At 34.5% G+C, this 26,096-nt stretch overlaps 2 protein-coding genes across 4 annotated transcripts in view; both read right to left on the bottom strand.

The window, feature by feature from the left end:
- LOC135842384 (serine proteinase stubble-like) overlaps positions 1-16,659 on the bottom strand; it is an 83,837-nt gene extending 67,178 nt beyond the window's left edge. Inside the window, exons 1-4 of one of the 3 annotated variants that reach the window (XM_065359819.1) lie at positions 16,476-16,659; positions 11,964-12,225; positions 11,728-11,876; positions 11,424-11,641 (exon numbers count right to left, since the gene is read on the bottom strand). The gene's annotated coding sequence lies outside the window, so the exon portion shown is untranslated. Of the gene's footprint in view, positions 1-4,824; positions 5,826-11,423; positions 11,642-11,727; positions 11,877-11,963; positions 12,226-16,475 lie in introns of those variants that run through there. The other 2 variants (XM_065359821.1, XM_065359818.1) reach the window with 2 other exon arrangements.
- Positions 16,660-23,084: 6,425 nt separating this feature from the next.
- Positions 23,085-26,096, bottom strand: Atf-2 (Activating transcription factor-2). The gene is made up of 11 exons (XM_065361397.1): positions 25,771-26,096; positions 25,545-25,678; positions 25,388-25,478; positions 25,204-25,300; positions 25,010-25,130; positions 24,870-24,939; positions 24,739-24,796; positions 24,492-24,657; positions 24,273-24,421; positions 23,999-24,189; positions 23,085-23,920 (listed from the first exon to the last, which is right to left on the bottom strand). Exons 1-11 carry the CDS (start codon positions 25,796-25,798, stop codon positions 23,514-23,516), a joined length of 1,512 nt encoding a protein of 503 aa, XP_065217469.1. The 5' UTR covers positions 25,799-26,096; the 3' UTR covers positions 23,085-23,513.

The following is a 26,096-nucleotide window of genomic DNA, read 5'->3' as shown; positions in this document are numbered from 1 at the left end:
TTTTCATTCAAACGAACCATTTTTTTTTTAAAAAAAAGAGTTTGAACTTGAAAAGAATTCAGAAATTGAAAAAAAAATTCATGAGACATCTGGATTACTAAAAGCAACTTTTTAACCTGGTTGAATAAAAAAAATTGAAAAAATTCCAATGACCTAGAACAACGCTATCTTACACACTACAGGTGCAGGGTACCTCCAAAAAAAAAAAAAAAAAAAAAAAACACGAAAAGAGGGCAATTCTGTCAAATGCAAAATTTTTGAAACCGGTTCAACAGTTCGTATTCGTTTCTACCAATTGAAAAAAATGAAGATGTGAAAAAAATCGAATAAAAATGGCAAAGCATTAAAAATATTGTTTGTGATTAACAGGGGAACAGTGTGAGGTGTTTATTCATGATTACATAAGAAGGGAATTTTTTTTAAAAATTGAAAGACCGAATTTGCAGCATGGATAATTGGATACTGGATAGGATAAGTAACTGAACAGATATTTTGTTGAAATGTTGCATAAAATCATAAAATTTATAATCCAATATAATGACTTTTTACTGAAATCTCAGACTCTGACAGACAATAATGAGACAGATGGGCATTAATTCCGTGATTTTACGACTTTTTGTTAAAATATCGAGAAAATGACAAATACTTAGATATCAATGGTATCATCATTTTACGATTTAAAACATCGAAGAATCCAGTTTAGTTTATTGATTACGTCAAGTTATGAGCGAAAGAGATGATATGGAAATCCGTCAAGTATCAGGTACGTACAATTTGATTGTCAACATTTTTGTTCGAAATCTCAAAACTGAATCTCTAAGTAGGACATAATTTGAAAATTCTTCCCTTCGAGGAAAATCTTGATATCATCCTTTCTCTTCCCATCCCTCATCGATACATCTTATATATTTTTCAATACAACCAAAGAGAAACAATCTTACTCAAATCAACATATTATCGAGAAAGTGTACCTAGGTATGTAAATGACAGCGCTCAATGATTTACCCCTCTCCCTCCCTCCCTATTATTTTTGATACTTACTTAAGTACACAGTAATGGGGATTTACATGCAGAACAAAACTATATGAATTGAGAATATGAAGTGTGAAATGTTTTTAGTAACTCTCCCTCCCTCCTTAATCTAAAATTTTACAACTATATAAAAATTGAATATGTCTCATCAACAGATCAACCCTGCAGAAGCCCTGTAGTATCACTCATTCGACCATTCGGCAACTCAAAAAAAACGGACGTGAGATACTATGGTTACAACTTTATTACTTTCTTTACACGAATAATACGAATGATAATCATCCACTTTAGATGTCTATTTTATCCGAATCGGACCGAGGAGAGTACCTATACCTAATGTTTTGTAAATCATATTTTTGTGTCGTTTGCATTTTTTTGTTATTGTTTTCTCGACGTGTTATTGCCCTGGCCAAACTGTTAATATTTTTCTTTATTTATCACGTACGTACTACAAGCCCTGTCGTGGATCACGAATATTCTCTTTCTACCAGCATTTTACTCGTATATGTACGACTTACGTACATCTGAATCGCGTCTAATACAATCATTTCTCGTAAGCATTTATCAATAATATTAACCACACCTGATCGAAAAAATTACAAAAATGTCTCAACTAACTCACACTACGGATACCATATTATGATAATCATCATCGACCTATTTCTGCTTCGCGCTCGCTTCAAGTTATACCTGCCAGTATTACATACCAGATATCGATTTCCCTTATCGACAAATTCGAATCGGATTTTTGTTTCTCTTTGTATGTAGTACCATTCACACTACACAGACACTGACTCTGACTCTGAGACACACATGAAGGACCATTAAGATGATCTGGGATGAACCAGAGGCAAGGGGCGAAGGAGGTATAAGACGAAATTTAAACGTGAATCATCTACCTTATAAGCAGAAGGAATGTGTTGGTTTAGGTATGAACTATGAAGGTAGGTAATTGATATCCTACCATTTAGCAAGATACACATAATGTGTTATAATGACGACTTCGGGCGAAGAATTATTCGATCCTTTCCTCGAAATTGTCGAGAACCATGCGAAGTGATTTAAAGTCAAGTTCGTAACCACGTATTAAATTTTTTTTTGAATTGTTACTTTTTTTGCTCTTTATTAATTACATACATACTAACATGATTCATTTTTTAAGTAGGATAAGTATTCGATTCTTTCTAGTATTTATCTATTTTTCAAATTCCCACTTTTCACACTCACTTTGATAAGTTTTTGGTTAATTTTTCTAAAAAAAATTCAATAGATCTTTTTAATGCATTCCAACTTCACTTTGGGCCACCCTATAGCCTATTTGATAAAATGGGAGGGGGGAGAAATTGAAATGAAGGGTTTCATGGAAAAAGGGCCTTAGTCAATTTTTTACTGATTTTTACAAGTTCAAATATAGACTTGAAATTTTTTTCTATAAGCAAACATTTTCCAATTCGTTTTTTTTTTTCATGGAAGAACACCTCAATATCACTGAATATGTTGAAATTAATTTTTAAAAAATAAAAAATATTGATAGGTATATTCACAATTGTAAAAATCAGAAAAACAAAAAAAATTGACTAAGGCCCCTTTTCCATGGAACCCCTCAAATGCTAATAGAAAATTCACGTATATTGAAAAATCTCCCCTTACATTTTCAAACAATTTCAACATCTTTGGATAGAGTCCGATTTTTTCTTCGGCAACTTTTCAATTTTTTTGAAGACAGTTCGAGCATTTTATAAAAGGAAATTGAGTGAGAAATCAAATACAAATTCTCACAAACAAATCCAAAAAAAAATTTTTTTTTCAAAATAGTAAAATTTACAGCTGTTGAGGTTCATTTTTTGATTTTTTCCACATTTCAGACTGTTCATCAGTTTATGATTTATTTTATGAAAATTAAGAAAAAAAAATAAAAAAACTTCCAAAAAAAGAAAGAGAAAACTCATTTTTTTAAACCTAATATTGACCCTCCAGATCTTTATAAAGTAGCCCATTTTTTCTTCGACAACTTTCGAATTTTCTGGAAGAATGAGGATTCAAATGCCTACAGATTCTTACAAACAATTCCAAAAATTTTCATATTTTTTTTCGAAATTCATAATAAGTAGGTATAGAACTGTACCCCCTCCTCCTTCAATCATTTTTCCTCGTGGAAAATTTCAAAATCAATATTTCAATGCCAAAGAATTTTTTCGTTGATGAACTACCTGAACATTCATGACGAATGAAAGTTCTCAGAATTTCATTTTGAAAATTTAGCAGAAATATTCAAATTGAATTAGGATCGACTTTTGATACATTCAAATTCCAAAACAAAATTTCAATCAATTCTCAAGACTTTTACACGATTAAACGCATTGAAAGATTAGACATCAAAATCATTTTTTTTTTGTAGAGTATTTTCAATCTTTTGGAATGAATTTTTTCAATTCAAATTTGAAAACACTATACCAATAATTATAACTTATTTTTAAAACACGTTCACGGTTTTAGGACTACATTTTTGTCTGATCTGCAAATTTAAAAGTGATTTTGATTTTGAAAACAATCAAAAATGTTCGTGATTTCTCGACTTCTTACTAGTTCGTTTGAAATTCAACTTGAAAAGCTGAAAAATCAAAATTACCACTATTGAGTTTACCTATTGCAAAAATTCACGACTTTATCATTATTTTTCATTTTTTTTTTTTGAAAATTCATAACAGTATGAATCTAGAGACAAGGAATCGAAAATCTCAGGTAATTCAAACCTTACGTCTAAAAATTAGCTTCCTAGCAGACTTCAACGAGCACATCTATTTTTCACATTTTCTTCAAAATTGGGATTTTTGGCCTAGTCAGAAAGATCCCAACATTAAATTTTTTTAAATGTTGGGATCTTTCTGACTAGCTCTTTTCATCTAAGTTTTATTCAAACCTGGGATAACGAAATCGAAAATTTTCTTTGAAAAAGTTGAGACAATATATTCAGTTGAAATGGGATGATTTCTATATTTTTTTTTTATCAACGTCTCAAATTTAGAGAAGGATTTTTGAAACACACAACACCCAATCTTGTTGATGATTTTCAATAAAAATCATTCCATTCAACTTGACAAATTTTCATGTTAGTATTTTTTCAAGCAAACCACTTCTGAAAACCTCCGTTTATCCAAAATTTTCTCAGTCACTTTACCTACAATATTTTTGAAATTTCACGAAGAACTTACACATTCGGGAACGGCTGCACTTCAAAACCCCTCGTAAAAAATCCAATAAAACTACTCACTTCGCACATCATCCCGAGTAAGCAATTTCTTATCCCAAGCCCATTATACGATAATGAAACTCGGATGTAAAAATTTCCCAGTCATATTTCACCCATCAAATCACCTCTTAAACCGTTACTCGTAGGTTAGGTACTCTACACTCGTAAAAACTTGGCGAAATAAAAATCACGCTTCGGCGCCTCGAAATTAGGTATAAACCCCGTAAAAGCCATCAGTACCTCATTCGGTGCTTATCTTCTTTTACATATGTACTTACTACTTACATATATCGCGAGATAGGTGCGAATTGCGAAACAAATAAAATCCGCTCGTTAACATTTTAAAGACTTATATAAATAAAAATTACGACGAAAAGAGCGTAATAATTGCATAAGTGCGTGTAAAAAAAGAAGAAAAAGTACATCGAGACGAGCATCACGCCGCTGGTAAGTAGCATTCGAGAGAGAGAGACAGAGAGATGCAGATAAAGGCACGAGACAGGGGACAAATTGTTGGTAATGAAAATAATTCAAACACTTACCTTTATTTTTACGACAATATTAGTTTTTTGAAGACCAAAGTCCACGTGCGAATTGTTTACAGTTTAAAAACCGGTCCGGTGGTGGCGTTTAGTAAGAAACATTAACCGACATGTTTACCACGGTGGTTTTTTTATTGTAGAAAATTTTCAACTCGCGAGCACCGCACGAAGAATTATTAAATCGAACATCGGCCGCATGCCCGTTATAGATCGAAAACCCGAACTATTGGATCGAAAAAATACCGCCGAAAAAAAAATTAAATCGATGATCGAAAAAAGCAAAAAAAAAAACAAAAAAACTCCTCGACGACGGCAACTGCAATAATCGTATAACAACGGCGGCAGAAACAACAACAACAATAACAAAACCGTACACCGACGTAATCACAAATGTAGTAAAAAGAAACCAAATGAAAGAAACGAGAATGAGAAGAAATTCTTATGTCCAAGGAAACCGAACGTCTTGCAAGGATATGCGGAGCAAAGTGTAATTAGCGAATAGTTGCAGGAAGTGGCCAGCGACCGATACCAGATGGGCATTGGCCTTCACCCGTTGTCAATCTCTTATGTCTTTGCTATTTTCTTTCTGCTTCTGCTGAAGACTGCTTCGCTGCTGTCTTATCGTACTCGTAGTTTGGTGTTGCAGTCGTAGCTTCCAGCAGTGCTCCTCGTAATTCTTTGTCTCTCTATCTTTCTGCGTGTGTCTCCTCTCCGTCGTCGTCGTCGTTGCTCCAGAAGACGTCCGTCCACCGCGGACTTGAATTTGCTGCGCTCTGCCAGCTCCAGTAGCACCTCTGTGTATGGCCGCAGGTCCCGGACACGAGAGTTTGTCTCTTTTTGATTTGATTCGCTACCGCCGATGCCAGATGCCACTGCACTGCTTCTGTTGCGCTGTCCGTGTCCGAACTCCGACTCTTCTTATTCACAATATACGTACAAATCTTATCGGCCCGTCAGCTGATTGCCGCACAAACATTCTAGTGTGTACTTACTCTTGTAGTATAACACTTTAATAAATACCCAACCCAACTCTGAGTCTTCGGCAGTTGCGTGTTCGGCGCCAACATCTGTGAACTGGAAGAGGTTACATTGAAACCCGTTTCACATGAAAAAAGCAGGGCGACACCTCCCTCTTGCCACAACCGCGTGTGACGTCACTTGGAGGAAGATCCCGCCTTGGTGAAATGGCAACGGAATGATATTTTATGGTTTTTCATTTTTTTTTTTTTTTTTGGCAAAACAAAAAGGTTGGATCAAAGTTTGATTAGAGTATAGTTTAAAGATATTAAAATTTGATATCGATTGGTATAAATTTTAATCTGATTTTGTGCAATAATGACGGTTTTATAAATATTTTGAAAATGTTATCAGATTTTTGATTGGACCTCATCCACAGCCCCCAGCACCTCCCTAAAGGGGGTCAAGGGCAAAAAAATGGTTTCATTCGAGTGACATGTGAAATAGTATGTTTTCGATATCGCTGAACACGAATATAGCCTTAGTTTTTCAAATTGACCTCACCCATGACCTCCAGAACTTTCCCAAATAGGTAATGATATCCATAGGGGCCGTGGATGGGGTCCAATCAAAAATCTGACGTCATATTCGTGTTCAGCGTCACCAAAAACATACTATTTCATGTGTCACACAAACAAAAAACTTTTTTCAACTTTCACCCCATTTGGGGAGGTGCTGGGAGCCATGGATGGGGTCCAATCGAAAATCTGACGTCATATTCGGGTCCAGCGTCACCAAAAACATACAATTCGATATATCACATGCCCCAGATGTTTTTTGAAAGTTTTGCCCAAAATTGGGGGTGGGGATCCTCCCACTCCAATAAAAGATCCCGTCTCGAAAATTGAATATTTCGAAAAAGCATTAAAAGGTACATCTATGGGAATTTTTTCAGAATTTTAAATGGTTAGCTCTCACTTACAGCGTCATTTTGAAATTTGAACTTTCAATTTGAAAGTTCAACTTTCAACTTTTCAAAATTTAAAAATCCTCAAAAAGTTCAAAATGCAATACCCTTTCGAACTGTGAAATCAGTTTTGATCAAAGTAACATTGCTTTGGAGGCATGCGCTGCTGAAGTTGAGTACCTCGATACAATGTGAAAATAATTGAAGCCCCCAACCCACCGCCCCTGAGGGGGCTGGGACCAATACCAATCGATAACGAACTTAAATATGCATCTTCAAATTATGTTCTAATAAAATTTCACCCAAACAATTTCGTTTTGGCAAAAAAAAAAAATTGAAAAACGCAATATATACGAGTAGCTTAGTTTCTTCCAGATGACGTCACATCAGCCGATGGGCGATTTTAAAAATAACTACCTATCTTGGTTTCGTTGTAACCTCTTTCAGTTTATAGATGTTGGTTCGGCGCTACTTCTCTTTGCTCGATGCTGACTCGTTATTGGCAGACGATCTCCGTGCAATGAATCCAGTTCGCATCATGGAGGGGAATGAACTTTTACAAACCTGTTCGATAACTACATTCTCACCCTTTTTTTCCTGTCTCTGCCTACCTATCTCTCTCTCGCTCTTTCTCCTTTTCGAGCCACATTTATCGATAATATATGTATTTATTATATTATTTATATGTTCGTAGTAATTAGTTCTCTTCTATACTATCTGGAGAGTATTTTATAATAATACTCCCATTTTTGAGCGAATTTTCTTACCAATAAACGTATAGGTAAATTCTGGTATGAGAGGTTGTGATCAGGCAGGCCAAAGCACGAAGGACAGAAATTGCTTTTTATTTTCCAATGAGCTTTTAAGACAATCGTGACATGAAAAGTATCTACCTTGCAGACTTTTTTCTTTTTTTGGTTAGCTCAATTTTTTCTTTTCAAAAAAAAAAAATTTCGACTTTTTCTGTTTTTTATTTTTGTATTTTTAAAATCAGAATAATAATTTGAAACGTTTCATTTTTAGATCATTGCTCAGCGTTTAAATTTGTTTTTCAATTTTTTTCAAGCCCCCCCCCAAGGATATTAGCTCAAAACTACAGAAAAAATGTTTTCAGTAATTCCGGGTTTGAATATCATTTTTTTGTTTCTTATCACAGCCCCCTCAACTCATCTACTTCACGACTTCTTCATTCAATTTTTATGAAAATCTATAAGAAATACGAAAAAGCCATACAAAATATCGTTTGTAATGAGCCTCTCTACCCCTTTTCAACTTAAAACAGAGAATGATTGTGCTAGTTTCAGTAGACCATTGAAAAAGTGCTCAAGAAAGAAAGTTAAGTACAAATCTGAAATCGAAGGACTTGCCTACATTTATTTTTTGACCGCTTTGGCAAAATCCAAAAAAAAGAAAAAAACCACAGAACATTTTTTTTAAATACAAAGTTTTCACAGAAAAAAAAATGGTTTTCAACAAAATTGAAAGAATATGAAGAGGGTTAAAAATACCCATCTGGAGAATTTTTTTTTGTCAAGTTGGAAAAAATTCCATAAGACTTCGAAAAAAATGTTCAGCCCCAAAGAATGAATAAAATCGTAAAAATAGGACCACTCATTTGACAACGTAGGCTAATTCTAAATTTCGTTCGATGTCAAATAATTTTAAAATTTTGGGGGAAAAGTACCAATATTGAACAATTTGTAAAGAAAAACAGATTTTTGTAAAAATCATTACAAATAAAATCATTTGAAACAATGATGCTTCATTGAAAAATTGTCCATAATAATTTCAAAAAAAAAAACTATACAAAACAAGGTCATCATACCTGTCTTAATGATTTGAAAAATGTAAAACATTTTAAAAATAATTGGAAAAAGTTTGAAAAAGTGACATTATTTGACCATTAACTAATGGCGTATCCGGGATGAATTTATAGAGGGGGTTTATATTTTTATTTGTGATGGAGGGGAGAGCAAAACCAGATTTTTACGTACAAAAAATCGTTTGAGGTAATTTTTCGAAAATCCTTCAAAACTTATGATCAGATTTCATTTAAATGAAGGTAAAATTACTGCGAGAGCTAAACGTTTTCAAAAAAAATAAGTAATTCAAAAAGCAAAAAAACGACCTTTTTCGTGTGTTTTATTTTACATTTTCACCGACAATATTGATAGAGATAGGAGGGAGGAGGTATTAGGAACAGAGGTTGTCTTTTGCGAAAAAATAGCAAAAAATTAGAATTTTAATTGTCAAGTTTTTGGATTTCGAGAACCAATTTTTTCTGTAATATTCACGTATTTTGATAATTTTAAACGATGGCTGATTTAACATTCTTACAAGCAGATGTTTTTCCTCTGAAATTTTCAACAATTTTTTCAACATTACGTCAATTTTTCTCGCCTTATTAAGATTTTTTACAATTATTTTGTAAAAATCACCCCAAAAAAATTATAAAAAAACATTTTAAAAAAGTAGTTTTTTAGAGGAAAATCATAATTAGAAAAAAATTACAATAAAATTCTTGAAAGAAATTAAAAAATTAAAAATTTATCGAAAGTTTTTAAAAATTAATATTTTACTCAAATCTTAATCATTTTTAATTTACTGAAATTAACTAGGTACCTGTACTTTGGAGATTTTGAATACATAATTTTTACATAATATTTGTATTTTGAACAAATTTCAAAATAATTTTGTGATTTTTTTTATTGTGAATTCTCAAGTGCTTTGTTTTGTTTTTTTTCAAAAAAAAAACCTCATGGAAATTGAAATCCAAAATTATTTTTACTGAAATTGAAAATCATTACAACACAGAACACACAGAGATATGAACGATGACTCTTTCAAAATTGAACAAATACTCCTGACTTGATAATTTTTGTCGAAGAAGGAGTAGAATTTTTCAAGGGTACATTCAATAGATTAGGTACTTCAAGGAAGATCTAGTAGCAACAATTACAGTTTTTCTAATCCTAGAAAGCGTCATTTTCAACTTTTTTTTTTTATAAATATGTATCAAATTCTGCATCAACCATTTGAACTTCAGAAACAAATAATTGGAATATTATGCAAAAAAATCAATCAAAATACATATTTCACTGATCCCTTTGGTGTTTTAAATTATTGCTTTTTTCAAGCTAAAAAATTTAATTTTGAACAATAGGTAGGTATATTTTAAATCAGTGTATGAATCTTTTTTCAAGCCTGACGAAATAGACCAAGAAGACCGGTAGGTATTCTGAATTTTTTAGTCTTCACCTTCTCTTCCATACCCACAAAAAATTAGAAATAAAAAATATTTGTCCATCTTTATTGAAATTTTGAATTAAAAATGTGGGAAATTCGGCCAAAAAAGCACCGCAGCTGATCCATTCCGAACATTAGTCTATACCTATTGCATTTTTTTTGCTCCTCTACACTCATAGCACGTTACTAGTTACTACGTTTCATTGTATACATACACAATTACACATCACTACCAGATGTTATGTTACAACTAATAAATTTTTTTCCCAATATGAGTCACTTCTTCAGCAAAAAGCAAAGCAAAAAAAAAACTTGATGGATGAGACAACGATAATTCAGATCTCGAGCTGTTGTCAAACCATTATCGATGCTACAACATAAAATTACTCGTCGCTGTAAGATCTATACTGTCATAAAATTCGTATAAGAATTATATGCTTTCTTTATCTTATTCCAAGAAAGAAAAAGTGACAACTCTTTAAACATCAATTTCAATGGCATCCACATTGCGCGTAACCTGCTCGAGTAAGTATACGTTCCACGCTAATGTGCTTGTACGCCAATATTCGCGAAAATATAACCCGAGCACGCGTAATTATCTACCTACCTACGGTTCCACTTGTCAATCGTTTATCGTTCGTGATCTTGTTTCATTAGTAGGTAGGTAAGTAAAGGTATATGTACGCGAAAACAATTTTAGATAAATTTTAGTAGCCTAAAATACGTAATAATAGGTCTATTACCTATACATAAATGATCGAGGTCGTGAGTGCAATTAACTCTAATTTTCTGATAAAAATTCGCGATGATTCAATGTTTTTGGGATTTTAATTTTTTTTTCTGGAACAAATTATTCATGCTTAATTTTTTCAAAAACGATCATGACGAATTTGGTAGGGATTTCCGACAATTATGAAAAAATGAATCAGAATAACTTCAGAGCAAAGTCTAATCGAGAGGCAGGGGCAGGAGCAAGAGCAAAATCAGTCTCATGGAGAGTATATTCAATTAAAATGTTCGTTGAAAAAATTGAATTGTAGAAAAAAATTTCAAGTCTGATTATCAATATATTTTTTTTTTAATTTGAAAAATTGCAATTATCAACACGAATTTGAAAAATGCTGGAAAAATTATATCTTTAGTTGGGATATTTTGTTTTTTCAAAAAAAAATCTGAGGTAAATTATTTTTTAAAATTTTTATACAAATGAATCACTCGTATTTTTTTTCGAATTTCATAACCAACTGAGATTTTTGAGGGGGAGGGGGAGGAGAGCAAATTCTCAACTTGAATAAAATTTCACGTAATATGAAATTTATACAAAAAAATATTCCACTTCACTTGAAATGTCAATGAAACCAGCCAACAAAACTTTCCATCGATCATTCACACAAACCTTAACGAGATGAATAAAAATGGAAAAACTCACCATTTTCAACCACCTCTTCGCAATTTATCTTGACAACAAAGAACCAAACACACAATGTGACACGTTTCAAGGTTCATGGATGCATTTGGCTGTAGATAAATAGCGCAAAATACAACCATCGATAGCTGAGCGACCTCTAAATTGAATAATAATCCATTGGGTAGACGTGGACGCGAGAGAAAAATTTGCAATATTTATAGACTCGACGAGTCGACGATCTGAAACAGATGCCAGATAACATACAATGTCCAATTTTGAATAGGTAAACGGATAACTTGATAAAGTACAATGATATCGAGAATACCTCCATAAAAAAAGTCGAGCGATAAAATATTTTCCAAATGATATAACTATTTGACTATTTGGATATGATGATTGAATTGAATAGGTATTTGAACATTAGTAATTCTTTCATTTCATACCTTAAGACTGCGAAGACCGATAACCTTTAATCTGTAAAAATTCACGAAATTAAAATATCATTCGGGAAACCGTTGAAAACACAAAGAAAATTTATCATATTCATTAAAAAGCTATTACTCGGGAGGAATTCCAGCGGTGTTTTATGACCCGGCAGCCGGCTCTGTTGATCGAGGTGAAAATTAATCGTGATTTTGTACCAGCGTACGCGTCTTTGATTTGGAAAAAATACTCGATGAAGATGGAGGTTCGCGAATAAATCACGTTATATTCCGCAAATACAACCGTTATGAACGTGTACACAATTTACCATCATCTCGAATGTATTCGTATGTAGTCGTATCTTTCTGTGAGGCTGTAGTGTAGATGGCTGGTGCACCTGCTAACATAAATATTTTATGCATTGCTAAAAGCGGCATCGTCAACAAGTCTCGAATCTCCTATACCTATGTTTATACTTATAGGTGTACATATAAGATGATTTAAATAAATTTAAAAATAAAAAATTCAATACACCATTTCATCAGCTGCGTTAATGATTAAAATAATTAATTTCGATTTCTTTTTCTAATAATGCGTTTACTAATGGCATTTTTTTAAATATCTCGCTTATTATTTTGAATGATCGTGCATGCAAATTGTCGAAAGGCAGAGTGCATGTGTAGACAGTGCACAATGCAGTATTTTTGTCCTTTAATGGAATCATATCGTCGTATTTGAGATTGTGACTTTCTATACAGAGTTAATTGACAACGAATCGTTTCGATTCACTGGATATCTTTACGAAAGGATAAGTCTTGGACGGATTTAAAATATGCATTTCGCGCATTTGCACGGGAAATTACCCGTAATGGATTGAACGTGTGATCTGTGAGACTGCGATTGCGATTGTCATTTTAATGCTTGACGAACGTGCTTTTGCGATGGTAAATTTCCGAAATTATTATATTCAGGGCAGTATGATTATAGCCTTGGAATCGAGGACTCTACATACACTTGAATGTATGGGTAATAATTTTGCGAAACGAATTTTTTTTTCGTTTCTTCGACATCAACCTCTGAAAGTACCTAAGGATTTTTAAAGCAAGAATTCACGTGTAGGTAGGAAAGTAGACCTAATCTGGTAAATTCGTTCGAAAATTTCAAATAAAACGTCATCTTTAAAACAAAGGTCCTTTTGCGATAGTCAGAAAATTTGTGTTAATTTACAGAAGAAATGTTCTCAGAGAAAAATTGATAAAATAAATTACTTAATTACAATTTTGATAAATAAAAATTGAATAATTTGTCAGATTGTCACCATTTTAAATGCCTACCTACATACTAAAAATTTGACGAAATGTTCACGAAAAATGAGCTAAAAAATTAATAAATCAGAATTATCAAATTGCAAAATTCATGTCTAAAATTGCTCATGTTTCAGAAAATATTTTGCTAAATCTTCTTGAAAATCGCAAAAAAATAACAGAAAATCGGTGAGTTGTAAAAATATTTTCAGTGGAATATTTTTTGACTTGGAAACAACGAGCGGTCGAATCATAAAAATAAATTGGTATTCGGACTTAACGACGTCTATTTATATAATTTAAATTTGAACCCCCTTTGGAATCCTTCCAGCCATTCTATGACGATCTAGGAAAGGCAGAAACATCGAGAGCTCGAATTCAAGAAAACAGTAAATATTCAACTAACTCAGCATTCCGTAATTTGTGGGAATGGACATGTGACCTTAGGAGGCCAGAAAGACAGACAGACAACTTGGGTGAGCCATATGAGCGAGCCAATGACCTCAGTTGGCCAACCAGACAGACACATCAATGAATTCTGAAGACCGGACAGGCAGACAGACGACGCTGAAAAGCCAGACAGATGGGTTAATGACCTCTGGAGACCAGATAGACAGATAGACGACGTTTAAAAGTCAGTTAAGTGGGTCAACGACCTCAGGTGGTCAGCCAGACAGACAGGTTAATGAATTCCGGAGACCGGACAGGCAGACAGACGACGTTGAAAAGTCAGACAGGTGGGTCAATGACCTCTGGAAATCAGACAGGCAGACAGACCACGTTAAAAAGCCAGATAGGCGGGTCAATGACCTCAGGTGGCCAGATAGATAAACCGACATGCATACAGACAGACAGACAGGTCAATGACCTCTTGCAACCAGGCATACGACATTGAAAAACCAGATAGGGGGGTAATGACCTCAGGTGGTCAGATAGACAAACAGGTCAGTGACCTCTGGAAATCAGACAGACGACGTTAAAAAGCCAGATCGGCGGGTCAATGACCTCAGGTGGCCAGATAGATAAACAGACAAGCATACAGACAGGCATGTCAATGACCTCTCGCGACCAGACAGGCAGACAGACGACGTTGAAAAGCCAGATAGACGGGTCAATGACCTCAGGTGGCCAGATAGTCAAACAGACATGCATACAGACAGACAGGTCAATGACCTCTGAAGACCAGACAGGCAGACAGACGACCTTAAGAAGCCAGATACGTAGGTCAATGACCTCAGGTGTCCCGATAGATAAACAGAAAAGCATACAGACAGACATTTCAATGACCTCTCACGACCAGACAGGCAGACAGACGACGTTAAAAAACCAAATAGGTGGGTCAATGACCTCAGATTGCCAGATATACAAACAGGTCAATGACCTCTGGAGACCAGACAGACAGACAGACATACGACGTTGAAAAGCCAGATAGGCGGATCAATGACCTTAGGGAGCCAGACAGACAGTTCAATGACCTCTGGAGGCCAGCTATGTAGACAGGCGACCTTGGTCAGACAGACAGGCAGGCGGGTCAATGAACTTACAAGGCTAGACAGACCGACAGAGAGACGACCTTGGGAACCCAGACAGGCAGTTCAATTACCTTAGGAGGACTGGTAGGCAGACAGACGACCTATGGAGAACCCGACGTACAGGTCAATGACCTCTGCAGACCAGAAAGTGCAGACAGACAGACACATAGGTAATTTTCAAAATTTTGTAATATGTCAACTGTTTTTTAAAAAGCACTTAGGGGAGGGAGGGGAGAAAAAATAAGCGAAGCTTTTCCTTATCTTTTCAACCAATTTGTTTAGAAAATTGTCGCTCTCGCTGCCCTCTAGCATAGTTTTATCCATATTTCTGTTCGCACGGGTTTGAAGAATTGCATTTTTTCATAGCTCCAAACTAAAAATTTACGATCCACAATTTCTCAAAAATTGCATTAATACGAAAAAAAAAACGGTTTTGAACTACAATCGTTTGCACTATTTGCTGGGTACAATTTTGAACTGAGTGAGGAAAATATAATTTTTTTGAGTGTATAATTTCTCAAAAAATGTAAAATGTCGGGATGAGAGTTTTTTCTCGTTCATGATCTGGATAGAAAGATTTCCAGAGTTGTAAGGTGTGTTTTTTTTCTTTTGAAAAAATTTGGACCTAAGAAGTAGACCTTCTCCTCTCACATTTTGAATGTCGTGGCTCTTTGAAAGCAATGGTAGTTGAAATGTGACCAGGAAATAAAATGTTTAAAGGCCCAGTTAAGCTTCCAGATCAAACATTTTAAAATTTCAAGCTTTCTAGGTCAATTTGCTCAATTTTTGATTTTTTTTTTTACATTTTTAGTTCAAATTTTAATTTTCAAAAATGGCCCAAAAATCGATAAATTAATTTGAGCATCTAAAATTTTGGTTGGTGGAGTATTTTTGGGTGCTCTATCGATTTCCCTTAGCCTGGTTCAAAAATGTTTGTACTAGTTGGGATATTTTTCTTGTGAGGAAAAATTCATAAAGACGAGAATCGCAGAGAATTAAATTAAAAATCGTTTGATGTTTCATCTCCATCAGACCAACGATATGGCTTTTCAAGTAACAACATTCGTATCATTATTTTTGACTATTTTCCAAAGACTAGCTCAGTTAGGTAGGTATCTACTACATACGTAAATTTTGTTGAAAAATAGTTCTCATATTATTGAAAAAGTATTGGCAAAAATTCATGTAGAGGGGAGAGGCTGACGGAGATCAAATCAAAAAACGACTTACATGACGAAATTCAGCGTCTCAAGTGGCATCTTTTCAAAGATAAGGCTTTCAAAAATAAGAGGGGCTTTGGTTTGGAATTTCAAACACCAAAAAAAACGTGATTTTTTTCATGAAATGGGGGGGGGGAGAGGGGCTTTAGGGTAGGATATCTTATCCTCCAGGTATCGTAGAGGGCTAAAACCTTTTTTGGAGTACTTCAACTCGGAATTAACCACTCATGGCTACTTACATTAAAATGTAAGCAAATTCGGAGACCTAAAATTTTTTCATGAATCACGATTAATCGAAGTCATTCTACCTGTCAAACCCCCCAATTTCATTTTTCAAGGATCCTTCAAAGTACATTGTACCTATCAATAAATCCAATTTCATTTCTCAAGGATCCTTCGCTCCTAATAGATCAAGTTTAAAAAAAAGACATTTAAATCGAACACAGCCGAGTACCCACCAATGATCTACTTTCATCTAGTTCACAGCACCTTGTAGTTGACCATTAACGAAATGCGATCTTCGATCTTGATACGGTTATAGTAGGTAAGTCGTAAGTAATTGAGTCGTTTAAAGCGTAGGCAAGTCGTTCGTACCTTTAATATGTACAGCTTCATTGTACGCGATTGATTCAAGGCCATCGTATTCGTCCATTTATCTGATTTACGTCTTATAAGTCGTTCGTCCAACATCATAGACATGAGTTCAAAGCTTTGTTCTCCCAGCGTACATCACTATAATATGAGATGAAAACACGCGAAGGTGTTAATGCCAAGTTCATGGACGAATTTTCTAAAAAAGAAAAAAAATTACATTCGGGTAGAGAGTAGGTATAAATTTACATATTTGTATTATGGATACAAAATCTCAGCAATAGATCCGCACGTATCGAAATTCGAATACGACGATTTGGTTTGTCTCCCAAAGAGATACTCTGGTCGCAATCGGAAACGATCAACAGTAAATTTGAAATTAATCTCGCCGGTTTGCTTATACTGGTACCTTTTACGAGAAGGAGAAGCTCGGTTATAGGCTGGAAACGGTCGACTTGTGACCCGATTCTTCTCACCCACACAAAATTTCGAACGACTTTTACTTTCGTATGTGTATGTATGTGCAAAAGACACAGACCACGCCATCGTCGTCGTACGGCGACGGAGACTGAGCACTTGTCGGTGCCATGGGTTTTAGTAGGTCATCAGGGTACACGTCGATGTCGATATATGCGATGAAGATGACCGAGGAGGCGACGACGCCCGAGAATTTGTTCCTTCCTACAGCTCTGCAATGCTCGATGCATCAGTCCATCTGTTCGTGGCGCTTTTTTTTATTTTTATGCATAACTCTAAAATTATATAAAATATATCGACGATATTACGACCTCGTCAGCGTCAAGATCCCTCCTCCTCGTCTGCACTGGTGGCTCGAGAGATTTACGAACTGCATATCGCATATGTAGTATGTACATAAGTTACACACTTGCTGTACCTCTCTACCTTTATAAGAGGAACGATTGGATCGAGAGAGGCATATACGAGCATCGCGCCATCAACCATTAAAGAATCTGGATTCCTAATTCCCGTTATTTAGCCGCCATCTAACTGAAGTGTGCGTCTTTCTCTCTCCTTACCGCTATTCGCGCCGCATTTAACCATTACCCAAGCTGCAGTTGGCCGCAGGGCCGCGGGCCGCGCGCTTCCGCCGCGGCCAACAGACTTCACATGACAATTGAACCGTTTCACGGTAAAAGATGATAATAATAATACTGATATTAACATTACCGCGAGGTGTTTGTCAGGATACCACACACATGTCAGCCCGGCGGCCTCGTTTTTTCCATTAGGTACCGACTATGTAATCAATTTCTCTCTATACCTATGCGAGTCTCTCCCTAGCCCCCATATTCAACCCCCCTCCCCGCCTTTCTCACTTTGCACTATTCTATCAAATGTAATATGCTACTGCTTCGCCAGCCAGCTAGCGACAAACAATGTTTATAATGTAATTGAAACATCTCGAAATATTCTTGCAATTGCGCTGACAGCATCTCCGTACCTTTTCCTATATGGCCAAATGTCATTCTCTAAATCCATTCAAAAAAATCCAAATTACACGCATACCTTCCCATAGGCGTATTACAAGAGTCGAGGAGTCGACCATCATCATCATCATCAGCACCATCATCAACAACAACATCTACGATGTCGTCGACTTGTATTTGTATGTATACTTCCATACTATAAACTCTTCGTCTCTCCACGTCTAACCCAACCCATTATACGGGTTGAAATTACCCGATTACAAGAATATTTATACGGCTTACCTACTAACATACTAATTCTCCTATAACGACGTTGTTCGATTATCGGGAAATTTCCACCATGGTCAAGTACACATCACAGGTCAACCAAAAAATGGTGACCACTTGACCAGGAGAACGTGCAGATCACGTTTCAATCGTAAACCGTCCACAATTATTAAGATGATGGCACTGGTCGTGGGTGAGAAATCGAGTTCGAGATATCGAATTAATACGCCGATTAAGCGTGAAAATGATGGATGAAAATTAATACGTGATATTGTGGAAAGGTGTGGTGGATAGTTGACAGTATTAGGACATTGTAGAGCAGTATGTCTTCGAATTATCGGTGTGACCTTAATGTGGAAATTTGACGGAGGGTTTTGGTCGATGATGATCGTGATCGTGTGATGTGGTTTTGAAGACCGCAACTCCAGCACAATTTAAATGGTGTTTAAAGGCTATCTATTTTGATCATTTGAAATAGGAAAGGAGAAATGTCTTCGTTTTGGAAAGAAAATTAATTCTTAATCATGCCATGTAAGATTTGAATGAGACTTTGATAAATAGAAAAACTATACCAAAAAGTCCCCAAAAACTCAAAAGTTTTCTCACCTGCTAAAATTGAAAAAAAATGCATAGAATCATTATGAAAAAAAATTGAAAAATAATGAAAATCTCTAAGAAATCTTGCTCAACAGAAGGAATTAGTCAACAACTCTTAAAAATCAGTTTTTGAGCAGCTGAAGTTGATTTTGGGTCATTCCATGCCAAATCAGCGGATTATTTGGGGAGGGAGGACAGATTTTTTCACATGTCTGTTTACATATTGAAAAAATATTTCAGAAATGCAAGCAAAAATATTCATTTTTTAGGTTCCTGCTTTTTTTAAAGATGACGGCGATTTTTGCAGTATTTTTCACTCTTAAAATTATAGCACGAAAAATGACTTTTCTCGTCAATTCGTTGACAAATTTGGGGAGGGGGGATTTTTTCACATAATCGTCTACACATTGGTAAAATATCTCAAAAATCCAAAAATTTTCATTTTTTAGGTTTTTGATAATATTTTTGCAATAAGTGTAAAACTTGTAATTTTTTTTTCCTCGAAAATGAAAAAAAAATGTCAGTCTAATTTTTTGATATGTTATTCTACATAAAAAGGACTAAAACTGAGAATTTTTTCAGAATTTTCACTCGTCGAGATCATGGTTATATTTAAATTATAAGTTTTTAAATCGATTTTTTTAGGTTTTTGAAAGTGGCAAAACTGATTTTGACATCATTCTTCGATTACTCTCTCAAAGTACTACAATTTGAAAAAAAGTTCAAAATTCTATTCCACGTACAACCGGAGCTATTTTCTACTGAAATTTTCCATTTTCGGCCATTTTGGAGAACTTTGAAGCCCCACAGCTCCGCCAAAAAAAAATCGAAAAAATGTCCGGTTTGCGTCATTCGCCATCGTTTGATGAGCTCTACATATGATCTGATTTTGAAAAAAGTCGAAGACCCCTCGTCTCTCGTACAAAAATCCGCCGATTTGGCATGGATGACCCTTTTTTCATCTTTGACGAATTTTTGAAAAAAGAATAAATTTTTTAAATGGTAATTTTTTACAAAAGAGTACTAGTTAGATGAGTATGTAAATGTTGAGATCAACATCCCCTCCCTCCACCTATAAAAACTTTCAAGCATTAGGAATTTTCATCAAAAATCAAATTTTCTTTCGCACAGTCAAATCACTTTAAAAGACATTGTAATCAAATCAACAGTCGACAGCTGGAAATTTGTTCGACATTGCGAATCGATTATGGAAGGTAAATTAAGAATCTGAAATCCAAAATTGATGTATCTTTGCTGCATTTTCCCGGTGATTCTTCCTTTCGTCGTGGTCATAACCTATTCCTGTCATAAGTAGATATAAATTTTCATCTAAGTTGTAATAAGCGAAATGATTTTCAATCCCTCGGTGTTCTCACCTTGTACCTCACTTTTTCAAAATTAGGGACCAAAGAAACACCGAGGAAATAATCCAAAAAAGAATGGATTTTCGAACTCAGCAACTTCGAATTAGTCGAAATCGATATGTCACTCTATATTTTTATGATTTTCTAATTTTTTTTTTCAAAAAAGGGGGGCTCTGAGGTGTGTCATTTTCCAATTTTTTCTGAGATTAGATAAAGGTAGAGAAATTTTCAAATTTTACATTACGTTTCGAAAAAAATTATTATCTATTATTTTTGGTTCATTACAAATATATACCTAAATTAGCATTTTCAGGAAGAAATTATAAAATTATCATATTATATTGAAGAAAAAACCGATTTTTTTTTAGATCTCTTGAGCTTGACGAAAACGATCAACTTTGAGCTCTTCTAATGGTTTCCATGTTAGGAGACTACTTGAGCTAAAAAATTGAAAACATAATTCAAAAAATTTGAAAAATTCTCAATTTGTTTAACCTTGAAATGTTTCTATTTTTTACTTTGACCATGTTTATTAAGGGACCTGGTGGGGAGGAAGCCTAAGAGGGGCCAGATCGAAAAAACATGCTGGTATTTAAATTTATATCCTTCAATCTTTTTTTTATTTTTTTTGAATCCTGATCAAAATTGACTACTCTTGCCCCTCTGAAGGATGTTGTATATATTTTGTTCACATTTTCAAATGATGGCCCTCAACTTTCGTTCTGGATCTGGACAGTTGAGCTTTCATCTTGAAAATTCAAGTTTGAGCTTTTTAAAATTTCAATTGCTGACTTTAAATCCTTTCTTTATTCTCCTTGAATATTTGAAAACAGATTTGCTCCAAGTTCAACTAGTCTAAAGATATGAATACGATGGCCTTCAGAGTTTGACAGTTTTGCAAGAAATCGCAAAGGAACGTGAAAAAATTAAAAGATCTATCACATAAAATTTGGGCGAGGGGAGTGATGATGAAAGGAGGGGGGGGGGGAGAACCCATATGATAGAGATTGGTTCACGAGGCCAACCAAAGAAAATTTTGGTAAAGAAAATATTTGATCAAAATCGAAGGACCGAATCCGACTTAATTCTTGGTTAAATATATAGTTGATGAAATAAGCATACTCTGATAAATTTCCATCAACTTCCTAAAAATATCGATCACAGTAACTTTAAAACTAATCTAAAGCCACAAAAAAAACGAAGTCTTTTCCAGCTCCCTGAAATTGTCCTGGAAGGCGTCTACGTAAGTTTTCGAAGACTGAACCTGCAGGTCACAAATTAATTTTATTTTGGCCAAAGTTGATTATCTACGTTTCTGGAGTGATTTTAAAGTGCTGGAAAAAATTCAATATCGGCCGGAAAGTAATTGCTATCGATTGAGGGGAGGAAAGGGAGGAGAGGAAGGCAATAGATTTACATTTTTAGCGAATAATTGCCACCACAACGTGCTATATTTTTGTCATTTTCAAAAATTCTTCAGAAATCAAATTTGGTAATTTTAAATTTGATTTTGAGGTATGGTTGACATGGTCTTTTTAAGCCAGCCAAATTTTAATTTGATTGGAATTGACAGGATACACAGGTTTCCTTGAGAAAAAATGAATAAATATCGACATTGCTCTTCTCTCTCCCCAACCACTTTTTTTTTCGAAAAATTAGAATTTCTGCGAGTGGTCTGGCTAATTAACCTATAAGCAGCTGAAAATTTGGTTTTGGAGGCATTTTGGCTTTTTTTACACGCAACAAAATTCCTTTTGAATCTTCAAGTAGTCAGATCGAGAGGTTCTTTCATACCCGATTTAGAAATTTACTAAAATCGAAGAAATATTGAATCCTTTGAATCTCGAAAAAGCGCCGCAGTTTTTCGCTGATTTTAGAAAATTAACATTTTACAAGAAAAAAATACCAGATGCCCTGTCCATGATATCCAATTATCCCAGAGTAGTGGTGATACAGCAACTTAAACTACACAAGTGTACATCAATTTGCATAACTCATTGAGATATTACAGCTAGGTCTTTGATTACGCCACGAAGTAGCATAGCTTTAGAAAGAGTACGAAAAAAACCTCTTCAATTCTGGCACAGTTTGAAAATTGAAGGAGCCATACGAATGATCAAAATTTTCAAAATATTATAACGCCTTATATGTATGCTGAACATTTAAAAATTTTAATTTACCATAGCTCCTTAAATTTTTGAATTTGAGCTAAAAAAAATTTTAAAAACATTCTTTTTTTGATAGCACAATCACATTCAACCTACCTAAAATTTATGGAATATAAAAGAAATTAACCTTTGAAATCGATTTCTGAAATTTCTTAATTTTTTAAATTTCTAAACCTTTATTAAAAAGTTGTTCGAAACTTCTACGATCAACGATGAATGTCGGCAGACACACTTTTAAATGATGCATTTTTGCTACAGACTTGAAAATTACAGTCTCAACCTTCGATTAAGGACAGCAAGGGCATCAAATTAGTTCAAAATGAAATGAAATGATTAAAAGTGGAGGGGGGAGCTCATCTTCTAATCGAAGTAAACAAATTTTCAAATAAAATTTGAAAAATATTTTGTACCTGGAGTGAGAAATATTACTTAATCAGGCATAAGTTCCCAACAAATTAAAAAAAAAATTAAAATCCATAGTTTTGATTTATTTAAATAAAAATCCCAATTTGTCATCCTGGTCCCATCAACTTTTTCATCTGTAATATCTAGATTTCCTGCTAAAGGCAAAATTAAAATTTCTGGTGTTCTGATTTTCAATCAATAATTGCAACGGAGTCTTCATAACATACAGAAATCGTAAAATGAAAAACTCCTTGAAATTCACCAACAAAAGCTCCAAAACTGAAAATCTCTCAAATCATAGCCTACGTAGGTAGCCTCAATACTCATTAAATTCCGAACGAAGAACAAACCGCACTTGAAAACTACAAAAAAATGAGTATAATTTACTTGATCGAAAAAATTACACCTTAAACACGTACGTAGGTAAAATAAAATTGAAAAATCTTAACCATACTCGTAAAAAATAAAAATCTATCACAACAAAAATTATTCACCATGTCATAAATCACAGTTCAATGAGCTACGTATAAAAAATTTCGCAAATTTAGGCCGAGCAATATTATCAACGGGTAAATAAGCCACAATAGTCTTGGCATTCAACTGAATATTGTCCAAAATGTGGTCATCGTTCGTTACATCATAAACGAAAATTAATAATCAAACTTAACGGTGAATTCTACGTAACGTAGGTAATTATTTTAAAAACCGCAGCAGTACCATAGCTGAAGTATTTCAAATGCAATACGCAACAAATCGTTGAATAACAAGGTAACTCAAACACTCAACATTGTATCAAGAAGTATCGAAAGTTAAATCGGTGATGTCTGCGATGTTTTGATTTTGATTGTAACATATCACATTGACAGCATTAGGAGAGTTGACGATGGATTTGGAATTATCTATATTTGGATTCTTATTGATGATTACTTTCAGTGATTGATTTCTTTCTGCGGTATAAGGTTTGGGTGCAATTTTTGCACCGTAAATCGAATTCAATTGCGGGATGGGTACTTTAGCTGTCGAATTCAGTATTATTGTTTTATTTTGATTTGTTTTAGATTTAACTTTTTGAAAGTTTTGCGTTCTGGTTCCGGTCGCAGAAAGAATAGCGTACGGTATCGGTGTCGCAGCAACGTTCGTAGAAAGTGTACTTATCTGAGGTATAGGTGCATCGTTTTGCACTACGTTCGATGATTTAGCTGCAAATTGAACGAAATTAAAGGAAATGCTCAATTTAAAAACGGTCTTTAAGGTTATAAATTGACGTATAAATGTACCTTGTTGCATGGCCAAAGTAACTGGACAATTTTTATGTGCCAATAGTAAGGTTTTTAAATGAGCTACTTCCGCTTTCAAAGAGACTACTTCCGAACGAAGTTGTTTATTTTCACTGTGCACTGATTCGGTGTCTTGTTTTAGTTGAGATATCCATTTTTTCTTCTTTAATCGACAGCGTTTTTGAGCCATTCTGATGAAATGTGTGATCAGATAAGTACACTTTCGTTTCATCGAATTATGTACTTACGTAGGTAATATATCGAGCAAATTTACCTGTTTCGTTCTCGGGAATATGATAACTTATCGTCGCTCATTTCTCCACCAGAAGGTTGCATCGGAGCGGTATTCACATTATTTTCGATTATGATCGGAATAGGTTCAGGGACGTTGTTTTCGCTTGGCTTTAAAAGTTTTTTCAATTTCTGAAAATTCAATATTGAATATTAATAAACGATTGGATTTAGCTTGTTCTGAAGAGAGAATTCGACGTACTTGTTTTACAGAAGAGTCTGTAGGTTGTATAATTTTCGGACTTATTGCAACGAACGAATCATCGGTAATGATATCGTTCTTGGGAGGTACAATAACGACGCTTTCATTGGTAACCACTGTAGAAGAGAATGTATTTTCTTTCACGTTATTTTTACGGTGTAACACCCTGAAAATGCAGGAATTGATTTAGTAATTGTTTACTCCATTTTAAATGTAATGGAATCATATAAGTTGATCCTATACTCACAAAAATTCGTTGGTTATAGAAGCATTGCTCATGATTTCCTCCCTCTCGAATAATATTTCTATAGTAAACCGAATGCATAATATTAAATCAATGATAATTTCGATAGAGATAAAAATTACAAAGTATCTTACCTTCGATAATCCCAGTTGGAACAGATTGAGGCTTTAAATTGAAAGTTTGCTCCTTGTCTGGACTTTCAGTCTAAATAAAATCACTCGAATCAGAACAGTCACGTCATAAAAACACATATGTAAATATTGGGATTACTCACTAAATCAATGACATTTCTATCAGGTTCGTTGATTTGCGTGGTAACTTGTACATTAATTTGATTTACGTTCGATTCGATACTTCGCAACAATGGCGAATTTTCAGGCGGTATTTCTTCATCACTAAGAACCAATCGTATTCAATTAAAATAAGGATAAAGCTAATCACGTTCACGTGATTAAAATGGCAAATTACTTCGATAAGCCGTCTTCGTCAGCTTCCATTAATCTTGCCATTAAGTAGTCGTTATTGGGTAGTTTGATTTCATCGTCGTCATCTTCGATGATGGGATCTATCAATAGACAGATTTCATTAGGAATTAGGAGCTCATTGTAATTAAGATTTTCACAGGTCAAGATGACGGATTAAGTATACTTACAAGAAGTCTGGTAATCTTCGATACGTTTAGAGTTAGGGACTACTTGAGGCGTATCCAAAGGATCAGCATTAGCACTTTTAGACAAAGGTTCCTAAAAAAAACACATCTGGTTAAGTACTGATCCAATTTCAAAAGAATACGATCAACTTACACTTACAGGTAACGTTGAAGTGTGTTTTGTTTGAACGGCAATTCTGAATGTTTCTTCGAAAGGATTAGTTTGTAAATCTTGAAACAAACCCACTTCTTCGCAATTCCTAATGAAACGAGTTGGTGTTGGCGTTTCATCACCTATAATCAGTAATAAACAACTCTTAGTATTGAGCAACAAGTGATAAATTTCTACGTACCCCTTTGACATCGTGTTTTTCGTAGTTACTTACATTTAAACGGACGCTGTGATATATCCATTGTTGAAACGATTGTTCTCGGTGCAAATACGCTATAAACGACGGTATTTGTAAAGAATACCCATCAATGTGAGAGCAAAATTGATACTGAAATAGAGCGAGTGATCCAGCAAACGGTGCACGTTTCGTTGAAAATTTTCATGTACACAAATACATCGAGTATTACAGAACAGAGTATGAAGGACGAAACGGGTAATTTAAATAATTTTTCATAAGAATTTATGCTCGCAAATTCGAACGCAAAAAACGCAGATTTTTATCATTTTCTCTGAACATTTTTTATCACTTTTATTCACGCA

The sequence above is a fragment of the Planococcus citri genome, chromosome 4 (assembly GCF_950023065.1).
Source record: "Planococcus citri chromosome 4, ihPlaCitr1.1, whole genome shotgun sequence".
NCBI classification, from domain to species: Eukaryota; Metazoa; Arthropoda; class Insecta; order Hemiptera; family Pseudococcidae; genus Planococcus; species Planococcus citri.
Note: the sequence above shows the minus strand (reverse complement) of the source record. Positions and strands in the feature narration are given on the sequence as shown.